Genomic DNA, 23,636 nt, shown 5'->3' on the forward strand with positions numbered 1-23,636 from the left:
GCTTTTCTTCCCTATGTGGTTTTTTTTTTATTTTTGTGTGTGTGTGTGTGTGTGTGTGTGTGTGTGTGTTTAATGAGATGGAGTCTTGCTCTGTTGTTCAGGCTGGAGTGCAGTGGCACGATCTTGGCTCACCGCAACCTCCACCTCCTGGGTTCAAGCGATTCTCCTGCCTCAGCCTCCCAAGTAGCTGGGACTACAGGTATGTGCCACCACGCCCAGCTAATTTTTGTATTTTCAGTGGAGACGGGGGTTTCATCATGTTGGCCAGGCTGGTCTCGAACTTCTGACCTCGAATGATCCACCCACCTTGGCCTCCCAAAGTACTGGGATTACAGGTGGGAGCCACTACACCTGGCCCTTATGTTTCCTTTCTACATAAATCCCCTTGTTGAAGGGAGTAGAAATCTTTCTTTTTATCTTGTTTCACTTCTTTCTCACCATGTTTTACTTAAGGTTTCTCTGTCCCAGAAACCTTTTGCAACACCAAATCCTCCAGGCAAACTGCTACACTTGCCGACTTCCTCAGCCGCTGCCTTCCTGCATTGCCAGGAGGTGGTGGTATCTCAAAACTGGACTTTGGGCCCAGCCAACCACAAATCACCTCTGCTTCTGACAAAAATTACATAGACAAAAATTACATAGTTTTCTATTAAAAAAAAAGGGGGGAGGTGGGGTGGGCTTTCTTATAATTCAGCAAAGGAATTCTGTAGCTTCCCATCAAGGGGCCAGGAAATGAGGGCATATTACAGAAGGGACAATTCTACAAGAGGTGGTCAATCCAGGACACTTAGAATTCATTCTACCGCATTGGCTAACGAGGCAAAATCTGAGCAACTGTCTGCAAGCTACAGCCCAAAGTTTAGCTCCAGAGTTAATGTAAGTCACAAATAATTGTGGGGATAAACTTCTAGAACTTACCTGTGAACTCAAGCAGAGGACCAGTGCCACCATTAATGGTTCTAAGGATAAACATAAAACAGCTTTTAAAATGTATTTAAGGCTGGGCATAGTGGCTCACGCCTGTAATCCTAGCATTTTGGGAGGCAGAGGTAGGTGGATCACCTGAAGTCAAGAGTTGAGGACCAGCCTGGCCAACATGGTGAAACTCCATCTCTACTACAAATACAAAAAGTAGCCGGGCATGGTGGCCCGCACCTGTAATCCCAGCTACTCAGGAGGCTGAGGGAGGAGAATTTCTTGAACCCAGGAGGTGGAGGTTGCAGTGAGCTGAGATTGCACTACTTCACTCCAGCCTGGGCAGAACAAAACTCCATCTCAGAAAAAAAAAAGTATTTAAAAATCAACTGGGGCCGAGTGTGGTGGCTCACACCTGTAATCTCAGTATTTTGGGAGTCTGAGGTGGGTGGACCACATGACTCCAGGAGTTTGAGACCAGCCTGGGCAACATGGCAAAACCCCATCTCTACAAAAAATACAAGAATTACCTGGGCATGGTGGTGCACACCTGTAGTCCCAGCTACTTGGGAGGCTGAGGTGGGAGGATTGCTTGAGCCCAGGAGTTCAAGGCTGCAGTGAGCCATGATGGTGCCACTGCATTCCAGCCTGGGTGACAGAGTGAGACCCTGTCTCAAAAAACAAAAACAAAATACAAATCTACCGCAATAAAAAGCAGACTGAAAGTTGCCAAGGCTTGGCTGGGCGCAGTGGCTCATGCCTGTAATCTAAGAATTTTGGGGGGCTGAGGCGGGCGGATCACCTGAGGTCAGAAGTTCGAGACCAGCCTGGCCAACACGGTGAATCCCCATCTCTACTAAAAATACAAAATTAGCCAGGTGTGGTGGCAGACGCCTGTAATCCCAGCTGCTTTGGGAGGCTGGGGTGGGAGAATCGCTTGACCCTAGGAGGCAGAGGTTACAGTGAGCTGAGATGGTGCTGTTGCACTCCAGTCTGGGCAACAAGAGCAAAACACCATCTCAGAAAAAAAAAAGAAAAAGAAAAAAAAAGTTGCCAGGGCTGGAGAGAGGAGGCAATGGGGCATGACTATTCAATGGATACGGGGTTTTATTTTGGTGTGATGAAAACGTTTTGGAACTAGATACAGGTGGTGGCGGCACAACATTGTGAATGTACCACGTGCCACTGAATCATTCATTTTAAAATGATTGATTTTATGTTATATAAATTTTACCTCAATTTTTTAAACCCACTGGTAGGAAATTTGGCCGGGCGCAGTGGTTCACACCTGTAATCCCAGCACTTTGGGAGGCCGAGGTGGGCGGATCACAAGGTCAAGAGATACAGACCATCCTGGCCAACATGGTGAAACCCTGTCTCTACTAAAAATACAAAACTTAGCTGGGCGTGGTGGCACACGCCTGTAATCACAGCTAGTCGGGAGGCTGGGCAGGAGAATCACTTGAACCCGGGAGGCGGAGGTTGCAGTGAGCCGAGATCGCGCCACTGCACTCCAGCCTGGTGACAGAGAAAGACTCTCTCAAAACAAACAAACAAACAAACAAACAGAAAATCCCACTGGCAGGAAATTTATGGAATTATCAGAAAAATATAATCACAAACATCTCATACACTTTCTGCTCCAGCTGAGACCACTGTGTATAGCCACCCTGGGTCAATCCCAGTAAGAAGGAATCCCATTAGGACACCATAAACCAGATCTAATAAGAGTATTGATTTCGGCCAGGTGTGGTGGCTCATGCCTATAATCCCAGTGCTTTCGGAGGCCAAAGCGGGCGGATCACCTGAGGTCAGGAGTTTGAGACCAGCCTGGCCAACATGGTGAAACCCCCCCATCTCTACTAAAAATACAAAAATATTAGCCAGGCGTGGTGGTGGGCACCTGTAATCCCAGTTACGTGGGAGGCTGAGGCGGGAGAATCGCTGGAACCCAGAAGGCGGAGGTTGCAGTGAACCGAGATCACACCATTGCACTCCACCCTGGGCAACAAGAGCAAAACTCCGTCTCAAAAAAAAAAAAAAAGTATTGATTTCAAAACAGAGCCCAAAGTCAGAAATCTCTCTGGATGTAAGTGGGTTTAAACACACACACACACACACACACACACACACACACACACACACACACAGAGCAAGTGAGCAAGCGAGCTGGAAATGTTGCTTACTTCTAAGTGCCATCACTAAATTTCAACTAATATTATTTTTATTATATAATCAGATGTCTCTAAGTTCCTGAAAAACACCTAACTTGTAAGAATACTTTTATTTTCTTACAACAAAATAAGTTTATGTACCTGATAGTTTTTTTGTGTGTGTTTTTATGTTTGTTTTTTTGTTTGTTTTTTGTTTTTTTGAGACAGAGTCTTGCTCTGTTGCCCAGGCTGAAGTGCAATGGCACGATCTCGGCTCACCGCAACCTCTGCTTCCTGGTTTCAAGTGATTCTCATGCCTCAGCCTCCCGAGCAGCTGGGATTACAAGTATGTGCCACCACACCTGGCTAATTTTTGTGTTTTTGTAAAGACGGGGTTTTGCCATGTTGTCCAGGCTGATCTCAAACCCCTCATCTCAAGTGATCCGCCTGGTTTGGCCTGCCAAAATGCTGGGATTACAGGCGTGAGCCACCGCGCCCTGCCTGTACCAGAAAGTTAGCACAGTAATTTAAAATGGAAATAACAGAGAATGGGCTTCATGGGCGTTTAAAGCAGAACTCATATGTGACATTTTATTTTTCTTTATAGAACATACAATACTGGCTTTGCAACATTTTCAAACTTAAGGTACAGGTTATGTTGAAGTCATCATGCATTTTGCGATTTTCAAATATCTCATATGCCATTTTCAAAAGGGTGGGTGCTCCTAAATCTAGCTAAATAAAGGACTGTTTTTATTACATTACCATGCCCTGCTGCATACTCTTAAAGGATGAAGGGAGTGATTACTATGTAGATCAAAAGGTTTCTCTCCTCCTTTATTGATCTCCCAGAAAATGGCTTGATTTCCCCCGTGTTTTATGCTGATATTTCACAGGCTTACTAGCTGGGGGCGGAGACCAGCTAAGATTTATAAATCCATTTTTACATTCCCTTTAAAACACACACACACACACACACACACACACACACACACAGCAGAATTATGATAAAATGGAGTGAGTCACACTGCAGACATTTCAAGACTTATTTTTTTTTGCAGTGTCTCAGGGATTCTGAATGAAACAAAACAGAGGAAGCTCAAGCTACAAAGAAAAATGAAGATTGATCGTAGAGGGGTCTCCAGGCTTGCTTCCTCATTGATTAACCACTGTGAATCACCACATGGCTATTCTCTCCCATAATGAGGCAAATGGTCTCTGTTCTGAGTCTGAGACATTTCATTCTAGCTCTATCACACACTCCTAAGGGTTATAGAATGCTCAGTAGAGTGTAACCAAGATCATTTATTTAAGGACAACAGTTTTGGAATATTAAAGAGTGCAGCTTTTAGTCAATTGCTGATTATTGCACACAGCAAAAATAGCGTCTTTTCTTAGAAGTGCTTATTAAAACAAATTTAACTCACAGGTTCATTTGCAGGGCTACACGTATGAATAAGTGAGAGGTGTAATTTCAATCTTCCATGGTTTCCTGGGATAAGAATTCATACATGACATTTAAAATTCCTGATATCCTTTGGGGCTAAACAATACTTTATCTTAAACTAAGACTTCAGCTCAACAACAGGAACTCTTTCTGACAACTGAAACTGTCTGTCCATGGAATAATCTAGTCATAAAGCAGAAGCAGAAGAGCTAAGACTGGAATTAGGGTGAAAGCAGAATACAGGTCCAACTTGTGCTCCTGAGATGTTAATCGCCAAGCTGTATCCCCATCCCTCTCCTGGTTATTGATAGAAGCAGGTAAGGTGATAAATACGTAAGAAAGAAGAAAGGAAAAAATAGATGGCTCAACAGCAATCTTGTAATATTAATGGACCCCCTTATTCATCAGAAAGGAACTAACTCAGCCAAGTAATCTGAGAAGTGACTATGTAAGGACCGTATTTGAACTTGATAACAGATTGTGCCAGGTACTGTTCTCAGTGCTTTATATATTCACTTGATTCTCATGACAACCCCTTGAGTTAGGTACCATTGTTCCCTTTTACAGAGAAGGAAAACTAAAGTTTACAAAAGTTAAATAATATGTCCAAGATCACAGAGTTTGCAAGCAGCAAAGCTGGGATTTTTATGGTTTTTTTTTTTTTTTTTTGAGACAGAGTCAGACTGGAGTGTAGTGGCACGATCTCGGCTCACTGCAACCTCTGCTTCCTGGGTTCAAGCGATTCTCCTGCTTCAGCTTCCCGAGTAGCTGAGACTACAGATGCTTGCCACCATACCCGGCTATTTTTTATATTTTCAGTAGAGATGGGGTTTCACTATGTTGGTCAGGCTGGTATCAAACTCCTGACCTCAGATGATCTGCCTGCCTTGGCCTCACAAAGTGCTGGGATTACAGGTGTGAGCCACTACACCTGGCCTAAAGTGGGGATTTTAAGCTCTGTAGTCTGGCTCCATGATTTATATCCTTAACCACTATGCAATACTGCCTTTATGTCTTTTTTTATTTTATTTTTTTAAGAGACAAGGTCTCATTCTGCTGCCCAGGTTGGAGTGCAGTGTTGTAATTATAGCTCACTGCAGTCTCAAACTCCTGGGGTCAAGAGATGCTCCCAAGTAGCTGGGATTACAGGCACAAAGAACCGTGCCCAGCTCCCTGCCTTTATTTCTATTTGGGGGAAAAAAAAATGTTCCTGGCAGCCTTTATCTTCATCTTCTAATTTAAAATATTCAACTAGCTTTTCTTTCCTGAGAAACCTTAGAAGAAAAAAATCGTTTCTCATTTCAATGAAAATGGTGTCATAATAAGAAGCCTTGTAAAACCACAGACACCATCAGCACCAAATCAAAATGCAGTATTGATCAAGCCATAATATTCATTCTGTGTGAATAACTGCTTGGCAGGCTTTTGGGAGATCAATATGTCATTTCATTTGTGAGAGGACTATTAATCTCTACAGGTAATAGAATTTAGATTTCACTAATCCAGTTTTGAAAAGAAGCCAATAATCAAACTCATGTACACAACAACATAATGAAAAAGGATAAAAAATGAGGACTTCCTCTTAAACATGGTCTACTAAAGAAAACAAAGGTGAACATTCAGAATCAGCATGTGCTTGAATCTTCTCTACTATCAGAGGTTTCCAAGATAACAAAATACAGCATAGTGGTTGCAATCATTAGAGGTTTGTTTGTTTGTTTGTTTTGTTTTGTTTTGTTTTTTTTTGAGACGGAGTCTCGCTCTGCCGCCCAGGCTGGAGTGCAGTGGCCGGATCTCAGCTCACTGCAAGCTCCACCTCCCGGGTTCACGCCATTCTCCTGCCTCAGCCTCCCGAGTAGCTGGGACTACAGGCGCCCGCCATCTCGCCCGGCTAGTTTTTTGTATTTTTTAGTAGAGACGGGGTTTCACCGTGTTCGCCAGGATGGTCTTGATCTCCTGACCTCGTGATCCACCCGTCTCGGCCTCCCAAAGTGCTGGGATTACAGGCTTGAGCCACCGCGCCCGGCCTAGAGGTTTTTTTTTTTCGAGACAGATTCTCACTCTGACACCCAGGCTACAGTGCAGTGGTGCAATCTCAGCTCACTGAAACCTCCGCCTCCTGGGTTCAAGCAATTCTCCTGCCTCAGCCTCCTGAGTAGTTGGGATTACAGGCACACACCACCACGCCCGGCTGACTTTTGTATTTTTAGTAGAGATGGATTTCGTCATATTGGCCAGGCTGGTCTCAAACTCCTGACCTTGTGATCCGCCCACCTCGGCCACCCAAAGTGCTGGGATTACAGGCGTGAGCCACTGCACCCAGCTGAGAGTTTTAAAGAAAAAAACAGAATAAAAAGTTTAACAGTGAGTCACACATACATCTGATGAGTAAATATCACCCAGTGAAACTATGAGAACACTTATCTAAGAGTGGATAATAGGGTACATACTTTGGGCAAGCTGAATTGGACAAATAAATGGGTCCACGGTGTTACTTTCAGGAATCCTAAACCAAGTCTCTGTAGGAGAGGGGAAAGAGTATGTCCAGGTCGGTGTTAGCTTGGAGTCCAAAGGAAGAACTGTTGGAAACTAGGTAAGAATGCATCTGACTCAAGCAGAAGAGAAAGGCAGCGCAGAGGAAGGAGAGTGATGCCCAGGGTCAGCGGAAATGGCTGAGATCTATATTACAGAGAAAACGGGATGGCATTTAAAGGAGGAAAGAGAAAACTGCTAAGCACTCATTTTGTCAAATTAAAACTACCACGAATGGCCAGGCACAGTGGCTCATGCCAGTAATCCCAGCATTTTGAGAGGCCAAGGAGGGCAGATCACCTGAGGTCAGGAGTTTGAGAGCAGCCTGGCCAACATAGTGAAACCCCATTTCTAGTAAGAATACAAAAATTAGCCAGGTGTGGTGGTGAGTGCCTGTAGTCCCAGCTACTTGGGAGGCTGAGGCAGGAGAATTGCTTGAACCTGGGAGGCAGAGGCTACAGCCGGCTGAGATTGTGCCACTGCACTCTAGCCTGGGTGACAGAATGAGACTCTGTCTCAAAAAACAAAAACAAAAACAAAAAACTACCATGAACTATTCCTCTGGGCATCTTTGCTTAATATTAACTCAGATAGGGATTAGGCAAAAACAAAAGGACCTGCAAAATGTCCCAATCAAACAAATCTTTCTTTAGCCATTGAAGTTAGGCTCTAGAATCTGTACTTCATATGCTCTATTGTAAACTTTTGTGCAGATTTGGGTATCTAGTTTTGTTTCTTTTTCTGTTCCCAGTAAAAACTCCTTTTGAAAAAACTTTCAGCCAGGCGCAGTGGCTCATGCCTGTAATCCCAGCACTTTAGGAGGCTGAGGCAGGAGAATCGCTTGAACCCAGGACGCAAAGGTGGCAGTGAGCTGAGATCGAGCCACTGCACTCCAGCTTGGGTGACAGAGTGAGACTCTGTGTCAAAAAAAAAAACAATAATAAAATAAAATAAAAAACCTTCATCTCAACTAAACTAAATGCACGCTGCTGGTGGTGGCAATAAGACTAACACACACATGTATGTATCCGGGCCTTGTGCACCTTCAGCAGAGATAAATTGAGAACAGGAAAGTGGGGGAATCTGAGTGAATCAAGACTGGGCATTTGAGCCTGACATGGTGGCTCATGACTATAACTCCAGCACTTTGGGAGGCTGAGATGGGCAGAAACTGCAACTCCACTAAAAATACAAAAATTAGCCAGGCGTGGTGGCATGCACCTGTAGTCCCAGTTACTCAGGAGGCGGAGGTGGGAGGATTCCTTTAGCCGGGAAGATGGAGCCTCCAGTGAGCTGAGATCATGCCACGGCACTTCAGCCTGGGAAACAGGGAGAACTTATCTCACAAAAAAAAAAAGGCTGGGTGCGGTGGCTCACGCCTGTAATCCCAGCACTTTGGGAGACCGAGGCAGGCGGATCATGAGGTCAGGAGATCGAGACCATCCTGGCTAACACGGTGAAACCCTGTCTCTACTAAAAATACAAAAAATTAGCTGGGCCTGGTGGCAGGCACCTGTAGTCCCAGCTACTGGGGAGGCTGAGGCAGGAGAATGGCATGAACCTGGGAGGCGGAGCTTGCAGTGAGCTGAGGTCCGGCCACTGCACTCCAGCCTGGGCGACAGAGCGAGACTCGTCTCAAAAAAAAAAAAAAGAAAGAAAAGGTAGAGTTTTTTTGTGACTCACAGTACTTACCAGTAACTGCTTTTTATTAGATTCTTAGAGGTCTTGTAACCCATAGACGGTGAGTTCCTTGAAGATAGATCACTCCTCTTTGAATCTTCTTGTCCACACAATGTCTAAAAAGTGACACTCTTGACTTGCTCATTACAGAAGTGTTTATCAAATAATTACATTTGATATTCTACTTTTAAGGAGGTATTTTCCCATGTTACAGTCCTGAATGGGATAGTTATTGAGGAAAATAGGGGGAAAGTGAATGCTTACCCCAACTCTACAGCTGAGTCTCTGTGGGGATAATCTCTTCCCTGAAATGGTAAAATTTGTAATGTGGTCAGGCATGTTGGCTCATACCAGTAACCCCAGCACTTTGGGAGGCCAAGGTGGGCATATCACTTGAGGCCAGGAGTTTGAGACCAGCCTGGCCAACATGGCCAAACCTGTCTCTACTAAAAAATACAAAAATTAGGCCAGGCGCAGTGGCTCACGCCTGTAATCCTAGCACTTTGGGAGGCTGAGGCGGGTGGATCACGAGGTCCACAAGGTCAAGAGTTCGAGACCAGCCTGACTAATATGGTGAAACCCCATCTCTACTAAAAATAAAAAAATTAGCTGGGCATGGTGGCGGGTGGCCTGTCCAGCTATTCAGGAGACTGAGGCAGGAGAATCACTTAAACCCAGGAGGCGGAGGTTGCAGTGAGCCGAGATTGCACCACTGCACTCCAGCCTGGGCAACAGAGTGAGACTGTCTCAAAAAAAAAAAAAATTAGCCGTGTGTGGTGGCATAGGCCTGTAATCCCAGCTACTTGGGAGGCTGAGGCACAAGAATCTCTCGAATTTGGGAGGCAGAAGTAGCAGTGAGGTGAGATCACGTCACTGCACTCCAGCCTGGGTGACAGCCTTTAGACTCTGTCTCCAAAAAAAAAAAAAAAACTGTAATGCTTGAAAACAACCAAATCTGGGTTCTAAAGACAGTAATCTTTAAACACTAACATCTCTTCAACTCTCGGTCAACTCACTTGTTACAAATGGCACATTCTAAGTATCTATTAAAGATCAGGCTTTGAGACAGTATCTTGTTCTGTCGCCTAGGCTGGAGTGCAGTGGCAGGATCATAGCTCACTGTAGCCTTCACCTCCCAGGCTATTGATCCTCCTGAGTAGTTGGGACTACAGTCATGCACCACCATGCCCAGGTAATTTTTTTTTTTTTTTTTTTGGTACAGATGGGTTCTCACTATGTTGCCTAGGCTGGTCTCGAACTCCTGAGCTCAAGTGATCTGCCCGCCTTGGCCTCCTAAAGTGCTGGGATTACAGGCATGAGCCACCACGCCTGGCTTATTTTTTATTTTTTTTGAGATGGAGTCTCACTCACTCTGTCGCCCAGGTTGGAGTGCAGTGGCACAATCTCGGCTCACTGCAACCTGTCTCCCGGGCTCAAGCGATTCTCCTGCCTCAGCCTCCCAAGTAGCTGGGAATATAGGCACACACCACCATGCCCAGCTAATTTTTGTATTTTTAGTAGAGACAGGGTTTTGCCACGATGGCCAGGCTGGTTTCGAACTCCTGCCCGTCTGGCCTCCCAAAGTGCTGGGATTACAGGCATGAGCCACAGTGCCTGGCCTGGTTTTTTTTTTTTTTAGATGGAGTCTCACTCTGTCTCCCAGGCTGGAGTGCAATGGTGCAATCTCAGCTCACTGCCTCCCAGATTCAAGCAATTCTCCTTCCTCAGCCTTCCGAGTAGCTGGGATTACCGGTGCCTGCCACCATGTCCAGCTAATTTTTGTATTTTTAGTAGAGATGGGGCTTCACCATGTTGGCCAGGCTGGTCTCGAACTCCTGACCTCAGGTGATCTACCTGCCTCGGTCTTCCAAAGTGCTGGGATTACAGGCATGAGCCACTGCACCCGGCCCTGGCCTGGTTATTTTTTTAAAAACCCACAGTAAACACTAACATTTCCAAATAGGTTAAAATAAATTTTTATTAAATGTTAGAAGAAATTTATACACAATTCACAAATTCTTTACAAAGAATCGCCAATCTTTGTCCAAGTTTGTAGTAGTCTCTATACAGATTCAGAAATTCTGCTGTGAAACAGGGTTTATAAAATATTTCTTTTAGAAAGCATCACAATGCTAATTTTAGGCAAAATAATGTTTTAAAACTGAAGTCTTTGCATGGAGGTGAGCTCAAACACCCTTATTCTTTATTCCAGTGATGAAATAATGAGAAAAATAAACATTAAACTGACTTACTAAGAAAACAATGAATAAGTAATTCTGTAAACTTCTCGAATTCTCCTAAAATTATTTATTACTTTCAGAAGCAATACTATTGCAAGGTATCAACAACCACACTATGTGCCCAAATAAAATGAATGTCAGAAATAAAAATATTGTCACAAAGAAGCACCCCTTATTGGAAGATGTATTGAATAAGTCTTATTACACTGAAAGTTTATGGCACAGACCATAAACTCAGATTCTCTTCACCAATAACAATTCATCCGTTTTGAAATAAGTAACTTCTCCTTTGTAGTGTTGCTGGTATAAAAAAAGATACAAGTTCAAAATATGCTGGCAACACACAAAAGAGGCCAATAGTTTTGGTCTTTGAGAGTACACCCTGCAGTTTAACAAAGACTGGCTTTGAATCTTCCATTCAAAAGCACACTTCTCTTCCAAAAGGATGACTGCCCAACTGATGCCATCCCAGACAGCAGATATCCCAACTACCAACTTGAAATGGCTGAACAAAGAAAACTAACCAATTACTTCAAAGATGGGAAGCAAAATCAATGTCAAAGTATTTAAAATCACAAGGAATTTTAAAATTCAATTTTTGAAAAATTTCCCCTGAGTTTTGGCTGCTTTTTATATATAGTCTCTAGTAACAGATGCATTCCATCGTTCCAAGTTGTACTTATAAATGCTATAATTCTTGGTGCTAAAAATAGGTAAGTTATGTCTTGAACAGCAAAGTGGTAGCAATTACATTTCATGGAAATCTTTGGTGAGATGCAGTCCTGCAGAAACTTCCTTTGTTTCCCTCCTCATAATGTGCCTAGAATCTTCAAGTTATCTTCAGAGGAGAAACCACAAGACCATAATGAAGGACAAGCAGACCATCCTGAAAAGGGAGAAAAAAAGACGATTTTGCAGTTCTTTCAAACCAGTAATGCAAATAATCAAATCAAAGCTGGCTTTTTTTTTTTTCAAATAATCTAACACTAAGGTGAAATTCTTTAATTTAAAGAAAATAAGTGGACCATATAGATTCTTATTCACCAAACACTCCTTGTGAATGTGCTTTTTTTTTGAGACGGAGTCTCACTCTGTTGCCCAGGCTGGAGGGCAGTGAAGCAATCTCGGCTCACTGCAACCTCTGCCTCCCAGGTTCAAGCAATTCTCCTGCCTCAGCCTCCCGAGTCACTGGGATTACAGGCACCCACCACCACACCCAGCTAATTTTTGTTTGTATGTATGTATGTATGTATTTTTCAAGTCAGATTCTTGCTCTGTTGCCCAGGCTGGAGAGCAGTGGTGCGATCTCTGCTCACTGCAACCTATGCCTCTCAGGTTCAAGCAATTCTCCTGCCTCAGCCTACCAAGTAGCTGCAATTACAGGTGCATGCCACCATGCCCAGCTAATTTCCATATTTTTAGTAGAGGGAGGGTTTCGCCATGTTGGCCAGGCTGGTCTCGAACTCCTAATCTCAGATGATCCTCCTGCCTCAGCCTCCCAAAGTGCTGGGATTATAGGCATGAACCAGAACACCTGACCTGACACCCAGCCCCACTTTTTCTTTTTTTTTAAGACAGGGTCTTGCTGTGTTGCCCAGGCTGGAGTTCAGTGGCCAAATCTGGACTCACTGCAGCCTTGACCAACTGGGCTCAAGCAATCCTCCCACCTCAGCCTCATGAATAGCTGGGATGATAGACATGCACCACCACCAGGCTCACTTGTATTTTTTGTAGGAGACGGGGTTTTACCATGTTGCATAGGCTGGGCTCAAACAATCTGCCTGCCTCAGACTCCCAAAGTGACGGGATTACAAGCATGAGCCATCTAGACTAGCCTGTCAATGTGTCTTTTTAATGATTCTCAGGACCCAATTCTGAAACTATCATGTAGACACAGTCAATCAAACGATTCTCCAAAATGAACTAAAAGAGATACACTTTTCCTTCCACAGTGACTTTTTTTTTTTTTTGAGACAGGGTCTCACTCTGTTGCCCAGGCTGGAGTGCAGTGGTGTGATCATAGCTCACTGCAGCCTCAATCTCCCAGGCTGAAGTGATCCTCGAACCTCAGCCTCTCAACTAGCTGGGACCATACGCATGTGCCACCATGCCTGGCTACTTAAAAATTTTTTTTTTCCCAGTATAAACGAGGTCTTGCTACGTCACCCAGGCTGGTCTCAAACTCTTGAGCTTCAAGCAATCCCCCCATATTGGCTTCCCAAAGTGTGGGATTACAGGTGCGAGGCAAACATCCAGCCCAGACTTTTTTTTTTTTTTGAGACGGAGTCTGGCTCGTCACCATCGCCATGTTTGCCAGGCTGGTCTCGAACTCCTAATCTCAAATGATCCTCCTGCCTCAGCCTCCCAAAGTGCTGGGATTACAGGCATGAACCAGAACAACTGACCCGACACCCAGCCCCATTTTTTTTTTTTTTTAAAGACAGGGTCTTGCTGTGTTGCCCAGGCTGGAGTTCAGTGGCAAACCTGGACTCACTGCAGCCTTGACCAACTGGGCTCAAGCAATCCTCCCACCTCAGCCTCATGGCGCGATCTCTGCTCACTGCAACCTCCGCCTCCTAGGTTCTAGCGATTTTCCTGCCTCAGTCTCTTGACCAGCTGGGATGACAGGGGCCTGCCATCACGCCTGGCTAATTTTTGTATTTTTAGTAGAGACAGGGTTTCACCACATTGGCCAGGCTGGTCTCGAACTCCTGACCTCAGGTGATCTGCCCACCTCAGTCTTCCAAAGTGCTGGGATTACATGCGTGACCTGCCGCACCCGGCCCTAGACTTCTTAATAGACTACTTAAGCATTAGATGTCCCAAAAAAAACTCAACTACTACAACGCATCACAGATCTGTTCATTTCCACATAAATGCAGCTCACCACTATAATAATTGATTAAGCTTTGAAACACTTACTCATTTAATGAAAGCCTAAAATATATGTTTTACTTCTTCCTTAAAGAATGCCCTCAGCTGGGTGCAGTGGCTCATGCCTGTAATCCCAACACTTTGAGTCCGAAGAGGGCAGATCACTTGAGACAGAGAGTTCAAGACCAGCCTGGGCAACACGGTGAAACCCCCTCTCTACTTATATAATTTTAAAAAAAAAAAAAAAAAAGGAAAAAGAATTTTTAAAAAGAGTAATGAATGCCCTCGGGGCAGTTGGGCAACTTAACCCCCATACTATATGATTCCAGATGCTATGTATCGAAGTCTTTTTATCTCCTTTTTGTGGGGTTCTATCTCCTTTCTTGATACCAGGTCTTAATTCTTTGGCTCTCACCAAGGCTGCATCCGGCAAGCAATCTACCTTTTCTCTTTTTGAGATGGAGTTTCGCTCTCTTGCCCAGGCTGGAGTGCAATGGTACGATCTTGGCTCACTGCAATCTCCGCCTCCCGGGGTCAAGTGATTCTCTTGCCTCAGGCTCCCAAGTAGCTGGGATTACAGGTCGGCGTCACCACCCCCTGCTAATTTTTGTATTTTGAGTAGACACGGGGTTTCTCCATGTTGGTCAGGCTAGTTTGAACTCCCGACCTCAGGTGATCCACCCGCCTCGGCCTCCCAAAATGCTGGAATTACAGGCATGAGCCACCATGCCTGGCCATAATCCACCTTTTTAAGGGACTATTTCTAATTTCCTGCATACCGGATAACTAGCTAAAAGGAAAGGTCATTGGGAAATGTGCCACAGACCTGAAATGAGCAACACAGAGAAGGGGTTGCAGCTCATATATCCTGTATTTCCAGTGCTGCTCTGGCTATTACTCTCTTTTGCTTCTTTGCTAAGCTTTTCCATGACTCCACTTCCTCAGTTCTCAACTCAGGGCAATCTGGTTTGTGTTCCTGGCAATTACAGTAAAAACTCACCAGAATTCTAGAAAAAGGTTCACAAATTCAAGTGCCCACAAGTGCCAGGACAGTAACATAAATGAATACATAAGTTAGGTATGTGAAGTCAATAGGGAATGTTGAAGATCAGTGGTAAACCAGAGAGAGCAGATGTCCATCTAAAGAAATTTAAACTCAAGGCCAGGTGCAGGGGCTCACGCCTATAATCCTAGTACTTTGGGAGGTCAAGGCAGGTGGATCACCTGAGCCCAGGAGTTCAAGACCACACTGGGCAACATAGTAAGACCCCGTCTCTACAAAAAATACAAAAATTAGCCAGGCATGGTGGCACATGCCTATATTTCCTGCTACTCAAGAGGCTGAGGTGGGAGGATCACTTGAGCCTGGGAGGCAGAGGTTGCAGTGAGCCAAAATCATGCCACTGCACTCCAGCCTAGGTGACAGAGCCAGACCCTGTCTCAAAAAAAAAAAAAAAAAAAAAAAATTAAACTCAAGGCCAGGTGTGGTGGCTCATGGCTCATGCCTGTAATCCCAGCACTTTGGGAGGCTGAGGCTGGAGTATCACTTGAGCTCAGGAGTTCAAGACCAGCCTGGGCAACAAAGTGAGACCCCCATCTCTACAAAAAATTTAAAAATTAGCCAGTGGCATACCTCTGGTAACTAGCTACACAGGAGGCTGAGGCAGGAGGATCACTTGAGCCCAGGAGGTTGAGGCTACAATGAACCATGTTCATGCCACTGTACTCCAACCTGGGCAACACAGCAAGATTACACAGCAAGACCCTGTCTCAAAAAAAAGAAAGAAAAAAAGAAAGAAAATTTGTTTATTTCATTCATTTATTATTTTGAGACAGGGTCTTGCTCTGTTGCGCAGAGGAGCATGAATGATCAGAGCTCACCACAGCCCTGAATTCCCAGGCTTAAATTGATCTTGCCACCTTAGCCTCCCAAGTAGCTGGGACTACAGGTGCACACCACCATGTCCTGCCAGTTTTTGTATTTTTTGTAGCGACAGGGTTTCAGCATGTTGCCCAGGCTGGTCTCAAACTCCTGGGCTCAAATGACCCTCCTGCCTCGGTTTCCCAGAGTACTGGGATTACAGGCATAAGCCATGCCTAATCTGAGTGCATTCTGTGATGCTTGCACAATCATTAAATCGCCTAACAATGCATTTCTCAGAACATATCCCTATTGTTAAGTGACGCATAACTGCATATGTATTTGTAGACTTAATGACTATGGTTTATTGTGGAAATCTTTATTGAATTTTTTAAAATAAAATTAATTAAAATGTTCTTTTTGGCCGGGCATGCTGGCTCACGCCTGGAATCCCAGCAGTTTGGGAAGTTGAGGCAAGCAGATCACTTGAGGTCAGGAGTTCAAGACCAGCCTGGGTGTCTAGGCTGCTGCAGTGGCAGAGACCTCATGGAGAACCTCTACTAGGGCAGTGCGGAGAGGAAACATGGGGTTGGAGCCCCCAAACAGGGTCTCCACTGGGAAACTGCTCAGTGGTGCTGTGAGAAGAGGGCCACTGTCCTCCAGATCCCAGAATGACAGATCCACTGACAGCTTGCACCCTGTGTTTGAAAATGCCATAGGCACTCAACACTAGCTCGTGAGAGAAGCCATGGGGCCCAAATCCTGCAAGGTCACAGGGTTGGAGCTGCTCAAGGCCTTGAGAATCCACCCCTTGCACCAATGTACCATGGATGTAGGGTGGGGAGACAAAGGAGATTTTATAGTTTTTTTTTTTTTTCTGAGACAGTCTTGCTCTGTTGCCCAGGCTGGAGTGCAGTGGTGTGATCTCTGCTTACTGCAACCTGCGCTTCCCAGGTTCAAGCAATTCTCCTGCCTCAGCCTCCCAAGTAGGTGGGATTACAGTAGTGTACCCATGCCTGGCTAATTTTGAACTTTAAGATTTAATGAGGACCAGGCATGGAGGCTCACGCCTATAATCCCAGCACTTTGGAAAGCTGAGGCAGGCAGATTGCCTGAGCCCAGGAGTTTGAGACCAGCCTGGGCAACATGGTGAAAACCCCATCTCTACAAAAAAATACAAAAATTAGCCAGGTTTGGTTATGTGCACCTGTAGTCCCAGCAAGCTGGGAGGCTGCAGTGGAAGAATCACTTGAGCCCGGGAGGCAGAGGTTGCAGTGAGCCTATCACGCTACTGCACTCCAACCTGAGTGACACAGAGAGAGACTCCATCTCAAAAAGAAAATAAATAAATAAAAATTAAAAAATTAATGGCTGCTGTTCTGTGTTCCAGAGTTGCATGGGGGCATATAGCCTCATTCTTTTGGCCAATTTCTCCCTTTTGGAATGAGAGTTATTTGCCCAATGTTTATACCCCCATTGTATCCTGGAAGTAACTAACTTGTTTTTTATTTGACAGGCTCATAGGCAGTAGCAACTAGCCTTGTCTCAGATGAGACTTTGGAATTTTGAGTTAATGCTGGAAGTGAGTTAAGACTTTGGCGGGGACTATTGGGAAATCATGATTGTATTTTGAAATGTCAGGACATGAGATTTGGGCGGGGGGGCATGATTTGGGTGGAATGATATGGTCTGGATCTGTGTCCCCACCAAATCTCATGTTGAATTGTAATCCCCAATGTTGGAGGTGGGGCCTGGTGAGAGGTGACTGGATCACGGGGTTGGATTTCTCATGAATGGTTTAGCACAATTTCCCCTTGTGTGATATAGTTGTTTAAAAGCGTGTAGCACTTCCCTCCTCATTCTCTCTCTTGCTCCTGGTTCCTATCATGTCTTTGCCTTCAGCCATGATTGGAAGCTAAGCTGCTATGATTCCTGTACAGCCTGCAGAACTGTGAGACAATTAAACCTGTTTTCTTTATAAATCACCCAGTCTCAGGTATTTCTTTATAGCAACATGAGAATGGACTAATACATTATGTGAATTACATCTTAACAAAACTGTTATTTTAAAAAACAGAGGTCAGGCATGGTGGCTCACACCTATAATCCCAGCACTTTGGGAGGCTGAGGTGGCTGACTGCTTGATCTCAGGAGTTCAAAACCAGCCTGGGCAACATGGCAAAACCCCATTTCTACAAAAAATTTTAAAAATAGCCAGATGTGGTGGTGCACATCTGTAAAGTCTGTAGTCCCAGCTACTTGGGAGGCTAAGGTGGGAAGATATCAATTGAGCCCCCCAGGTTAAGGCTACACTGAGCCGTGATTGTGCCACTGCATTCCAGGCTGGGCAACAGAGTGAGACCTTGTCTTTTTTTTTTTTTTTTTGAGACAAGAGTTTTGCTGTTGTTGCCTAGGCTGGAGTGCCATCGTGCGATTTCAGCTCACTGAAACGTCTGCCTCCCGGGTTCAAGCAATTCCCTGCCTCAGCCTCCCGAATAGCTGGGATTACAGGCGTCCGCCACCATGCCCGGCTAATTTTTTGTATTTTTAGTAGAGGTGGGGTTTCACCATGTTAGCCAGGCTGGTCTCGAACTCCTGACCTCAGGTGATCCCCCCACCTCAGCCTCCCAAAGTGCTGGGATTACAGGTGTGAGCCACCACACCTGGCCTGACCTTGTCTTAAAAAAAATAAAAAAGAAAGAAAGAAAATAAAAAACTAATCTCTGGTGACAAAATCAGAACAATGGTTGCCTTGGTGCTATGGAGAAGAATTAACTGGGAAGGAGCATGAGAGAACTCTCTGGGAGTGACAGAAAGGTTCTGTATGTGAAGGAGGGGTTTGAGTTAAACAGATAGGTATTTGTTGAAACTCACGCATTTCATTATATGTCAATTAAAATATATCATATGTACATTATGCACATATAACTATGCATGTGTGTATATTTTCTGCTTCTTCCAAGGAACTGTATAACTTACGTTAAGAAAGTAATTCTTGGGAACAGATTGTGAGGACAAGAAAAAAAGATAATTCTTATAATATTCATATCTTCTTTTGAGCAGTTGTTCCACTGAGACAAATGAACATAGGTAATGATACCAAAAAAAAAGAATTGTATTTCTTTTCTTTCTTTTTTTTTTTTTTGAAAAAGGGTCTCACTCTGTCACCCAGGCTGGAGTGCAGTGGTGTGATCATGGATCACTGCAACCTCAACCTCCCAGGTCAATCGATCTTCTCCCCCTTCAGCCTCCTAAGTAGTTGGGTCTATAGGCATGTGCCACCACACCTGGTTAATTTTTGTATTTTTTTTGTAGAGATGGGGTTTCATCACATTGTCTAAGCTGGTCTTGAACTGTTGGACTCAAACAATCCCCCTGCCTCAGCCTCCCTGTGGGACCACAGGTATGCACAACCATGTCTGCTAATTTTTCTATCCTTTGTAAAGACGGGACTCGCTATATTGCCCAGGCAGTCTTGGAACTCCTGGGGTTAAATGATTCTCCCATCTCGGCCCCACAAAGTGTTAGGATTATAGGAGCAAGCCACTATGCCTGGCCAAGAATTACTTTTCTGTTCGAAACGAAGTCTTGCTCTGCCGTCCAGGCTGGAGTGCAGTGGTGCGATCTTGGCTCACCGCAATCTCTGCCTCCTGGGTTCAAGTGATTCTCCTGCCTCAGCCTCCGAAGTAGCTGGGATTACAGGCACCCGCCACCACGCCCAGCTAATTTTTGTATTTTTAGTAGAGATGGGGTTTCAGGATGTTAGCCAGGATGGTCTCAAACTCCTGACCTCAAATGATCTGCCCGCCTCTGCCTCCCAAAGTGCTGGGATTACAGGTGTGAGCCACTGTGCCTGGCCTCTTTTTTTTTTTTTTTTTGAGACATGGTCCTGCTCTGTTGCCCACGCTGGAGTACAGAGTCACTCATGGGTCATTGCAGCTGCGACCTCCCGGGCTTGAAGTGATTCTCCCACCCCACCTCCCAAAGTGCTGGGATTATAGGCATGAGCCACCACCGCACCTAGCCGCATTTCTTGTCTTTAATAAAGATCTTTACCATATGTTTTCTATACTTAGATACACAAAATGTTTGTCCTTGTGTTATAATCACCCACAACATTTAATACAACAAACCACACAATCACATAACCTAGAAACGTGCATCACACCACACAGCCCTAAGAGGGGGCAGAAACCTGGATTTACCCAACAGGCCAAGACTGTCAGCCAGGTGTGGTGGCTCATGTCTGTAATCCCAGCACTTTGGGAGATTGAGGTGGGCAGATCACTTGAGGCCAGGAGTTTGAGATTAGCCTCGCCAACATGGTGAAACCTCATCTCTATTAAAAATACAAAAATTAGCTGGTGTGGTGGGACATCTATAGTCCCAGTTACTTGGGAGGCTGAGGTACTAGAATCACTTGACCCCAGAAGGAGGAGGTGCAGTGAGCCGAGATCAGGCCACTGCACTCCAGCCTGGTGACAGAGCAAGACTCTGTCTCCAAAAAGAAGGAAAAAAAAAAAAGTCACAGTTGGGCGCGGTGGCTCACGCCTGTAATTCCAGCACTTTGGGAGGCTGATGCGGGTGGATCAGGAGGTCAGGAGATCGAGATCATCCTGACTAACGCGGTGAAACCCTGTCTCTACTAAAAATGCAAAAAATTGGCCAGGCGTGGCGGCAGGCACCTGTAGTCCCAGCTACCCGGGATGCTGAGGCAGGAGAATCCCTTGAACCCGGGAGGTGGAGGTTGCAGTGAGCCAAGATCATGCCACTGCACTCCAGCCTGTTGACAGAGCGAGACTCCGTCTCAAAAACAAAAAAAAAAGTCACAACTGTCTAATTTACACAACAAGTAAGGGCTCCAGGACCAATGATCATCAGCTACCCAAGTACCAAAAAATTGTGCTTCTGAAATCTCTTGATGTTGATTCTGGCACAAAGAGCAAATGATGCCCTATGTCTGCCACTCACAGCAGAAGCCCTTTTTATCCCAATAATTATATTTCTAGCAAACAAAAATTTGTTTGAGAGTTCATCAAATCTTCATTAGTACTTCATAAGCTTCTCCGAGTCATATAGCTCTTAAAACAATCTTTGTGGCCAGGCGCGGTGGCTCACACCTGTAATCCCAGCACTTTGGGAGGCCGAGGCCGGTGGATCACCTGAGGTCAGGAGTTCAAGACCAGTCTGACCAACACGGAGAAACCCCATCTCTACTGAAAATACAAAATTAGTTGGGCGTGGTGATGCATGCCTGTAAACCCAGCTACTCGGGAGGCTGAGGCAGGAGAACTGTTTGAACCCAGGAGGCGGAGGTTGCAGTGAGCCAAGATCACACCATTGCACTCCAGGCTGGACAACAAGAGCGATACTCAGTCTCAAAAAAAAAAAAAAAACCAACAATTTTCCACGATTGGTTCAGAAATACATTAGAATATGAGGTCCTGTTTTCTCTTCATTAAACTTGTAGATCCTATCTTGGTTTTTATTATTTTGACTAGGAGACTTCACATTATAGGTTACTTAAAACATCAAAATAGTTAGCTTGAGTTCTTACCTACTGAACAAGAAAAGCTATGTGAATCTCTAGAGCAGGGGTGTCCAATCTTTTGGCTTCCTTGGGCCACACTGGAAGAACTGTCTTTGGCCAACATAAAATATGCTAACACAGGCTGGGCGGAGTGGCTCACCCCTGTAATCCCAGCCCTTTGGGAGGCCAAGGTGGGTGGATCACTTGAGGTCAGGAGTTTGAGACAAGCCTGGCTAACATGGTGAAACCCCGCTTTGACTAAAAATACAAAAATCAGCCAGGTGTGGTGGCACATGCCTGTAATCCCAGCTACTAGGGAGGCTGAGGCAGGAGAACTGCTTGAACCTGGGAGGCAGAGGATGCAGTGAGCTGAGATAGTGCCACTGCACTCCAGCCTGGGCAACAGATCAAGACCCTGTCTCGAAAAAATGAATAAATAAAAATAAAATATACCAGTACAAACAGTAGCTGATAGTAAAAAAAAAAAAAAAAAAAAAAAAAAGCTCATCATGTTTTAAGAAAGTTTATGAATTTGTGTTGGGCCCCATTCAAAGCTATCCTGGGCTACATGTGGCCTGAGGGCCATGGGTTGGACAATTTTGCCTCTAAAGCCTAATAATTACTTGCAAGTTTTTCTTGAAATGTCCTTCTGGATAGATTGGCCTAGAAGCCTTCAAAATTGTATTATAGCACTGGACAGGGGGAAAAAAACAAGGCTTTTAGAATCAGACTGCCTAGAATCTGAGCCCTGTCTCACCCACTGACTGTGGGAAGGTATATGTCCTTACTGTAACTCAGTTTCCTTTATCTTTAAAATGGGAAATAAAAAACTGCCTGCTTTCTTAGAATAATTATGAAGAATAAATAAGCTAATCTACATAAATTACTTAGAACAGTACCTGACACATAGTAAACATTTGATAAATATTAAATGTGTAGGTAATTTTTTTTTTTTTTTGAGACGGAGTCTCGCTCTGTCGCCCGGGCTGGAGTGTAGTGGCCAGATCTCAGCTCACTGCAAGCTTGGCCTCCCAGGTGTACGCCATTCTCCTGCCTCAGCCTCCCGAGTAGCTGGGAATACAGGCACCCGCCACCTCGCCCGGCTAGTTTTTTGTATTTTTTAGTAGAGACGGGGTTTCATCGTGTTAGCCAGGATGGTCTCGATCTCCTGACCTCATGATCCGCCCTTCTCGGCCTCCCAAAGTGCTGGGATTACAGGCTTGAGCCACCGCACCCGGCCTAGTGTAGGTAATTTTAAGACAATTGTAGAATATTTATGGAAACTTACTGATAAATGGAACTTTGTTTTTTCACTAACTTATCTGTTAGACCTGGATATGTCTAGAACCTACCTGCATTGCTGCATCACCTATTGCACGTCGGATTTCCCTTAGAGTTTGATATTGCTCCAACAGGTGATCACCACAGATGATATCTACCTATGGACATGAAGAGAGTATCAGATTGATTTATTGTTTCAAAATACCATCTGAAGAAATGAAGAAAAAAAATCAACATAAATTGTTTCCAAACTAGATTTTGCAATTTTATTTTCGACTGATTAAACATTCCTGAAAAGAGAGTTTTAGAAACTTTTTACAGAAGTAAATAAGGTAACATGGGAAGAGCATTAGAGGATACAGCAGGACAACAGCACAGTACAACTGATATTCAAAATGATTTCCCTGAATCTCAAAGAAATTAAGTCATGCTGGATGTATTCAACATCAGGTAGCACAGGAAAGTATATCTTTTTAAATATCTGTGATAAAAATCATTAAGGCCAGGGGCAGTGGCGCACGCCTGTAATCCCAACACTTTGGGAGGCAGAGGCGGGCAGATCACCTGAGGGTAGGAGTTCCAGACCAGCCTGGCCAACATGGTGAAACCCTGTCTCTACTAAAAACGCAAAAATTAACTGGGCATGGTGGTAATCATGGTGCCTGTAATCCCAGCTACTCGGGAGGCTGAGGCAGGAGAATCACTTGAACCCAGGAGGCGGAGGTTGCAATGAACCGAGATCATGCCATTGCATTCCAGCCTGGGCCACAGAGCAAGACTCTGTCTTAAAAAAAAAAAAAAAATCATTAAAAGGTATTAATCTGGGCCGGGCGCGGTGGCTCACGCCTGTAATCCCAGCACTTTGGGAGGCCGAGGCGGGCGGATCACGAGGTCAGGAGATCGAGACCATCCTGGCTAACATGGTGAAACCCCGTCTCTACTAAAAATGCAAAATATTAGCCGGGCGAGGCGGCGGGCGCCTGTAGTCCCAGCTACTTGGGAGGCTGAGGCAGGAGAATGGCGTGAACCCGGGAGGCGGAGCTTGCAGTGAGCCGAGATTGCGCCACTGCACTCCAGCCTGGGCGACTAAGCGAGACTCTGTCTCAAAAAAAAAAAAAAAAAA

The 23,636-nt window shown here is 44.8% G+C and overlaps 1 protein-coding gene and 1 non-coding gene across 4 annotated transcripts in view; both read right to left on the bottom strand.

Annotated features, from left to right (window-relative positions):
• Window positions 1-10,687: 10,687 nt before the first annotated feature.
• PCGF6 (polycomb group ring finger 6) overlaps window positions 10,688-23,636 on the bottom strand; it is a 49,502-nt gene continuing 36,553 nt past the window's right edge. For 2 of the 3 annotated variants that reach the window (XM_025396712.1, XM_025396711.1), the window contains 2 exons: window positions 22,585-22,671; window positions 10,688-11,853 (listed from right to left, as the gene is read on the bottom strand). In XM_025396712.1, coding sequence (XP_025252497.1) covers window positions 11,797-11,853; window positions 22,585-22,671 — 144 coding nt within the window. In that variant the 3' untranslated portion in view covers window positions 10,688-11,796. The remainder of the gene's footprint in view (window positions 11,854-22,584; window positions 22,672-23,636) is intronic. The other variant, XR_003121136.1, reaches the window with a different exon arrangement.
• On the bottom strand, window positions 20,557-20,689 carry LOC112632283. The gene has a single exon (XR_003121342.1). It is a non-coding gene; the product is annotated as a U11 spliceosomal RNA (small nuclear RNA).

This window comes from Theropithecus gelada, chromosome 9 (assembly GCF_003255815.1).
Source record: "Theropithecus gelada isolate Dixy chromosome 9, Tgel_1.0, whole genome shotgun sequence".
NCBI classification, from domain to species: Eukaryota; Metazoa; Chordata; class Mammalia; order Primates; family Cercopithecidae; genus Theropithecus; species Theropithecus gelada.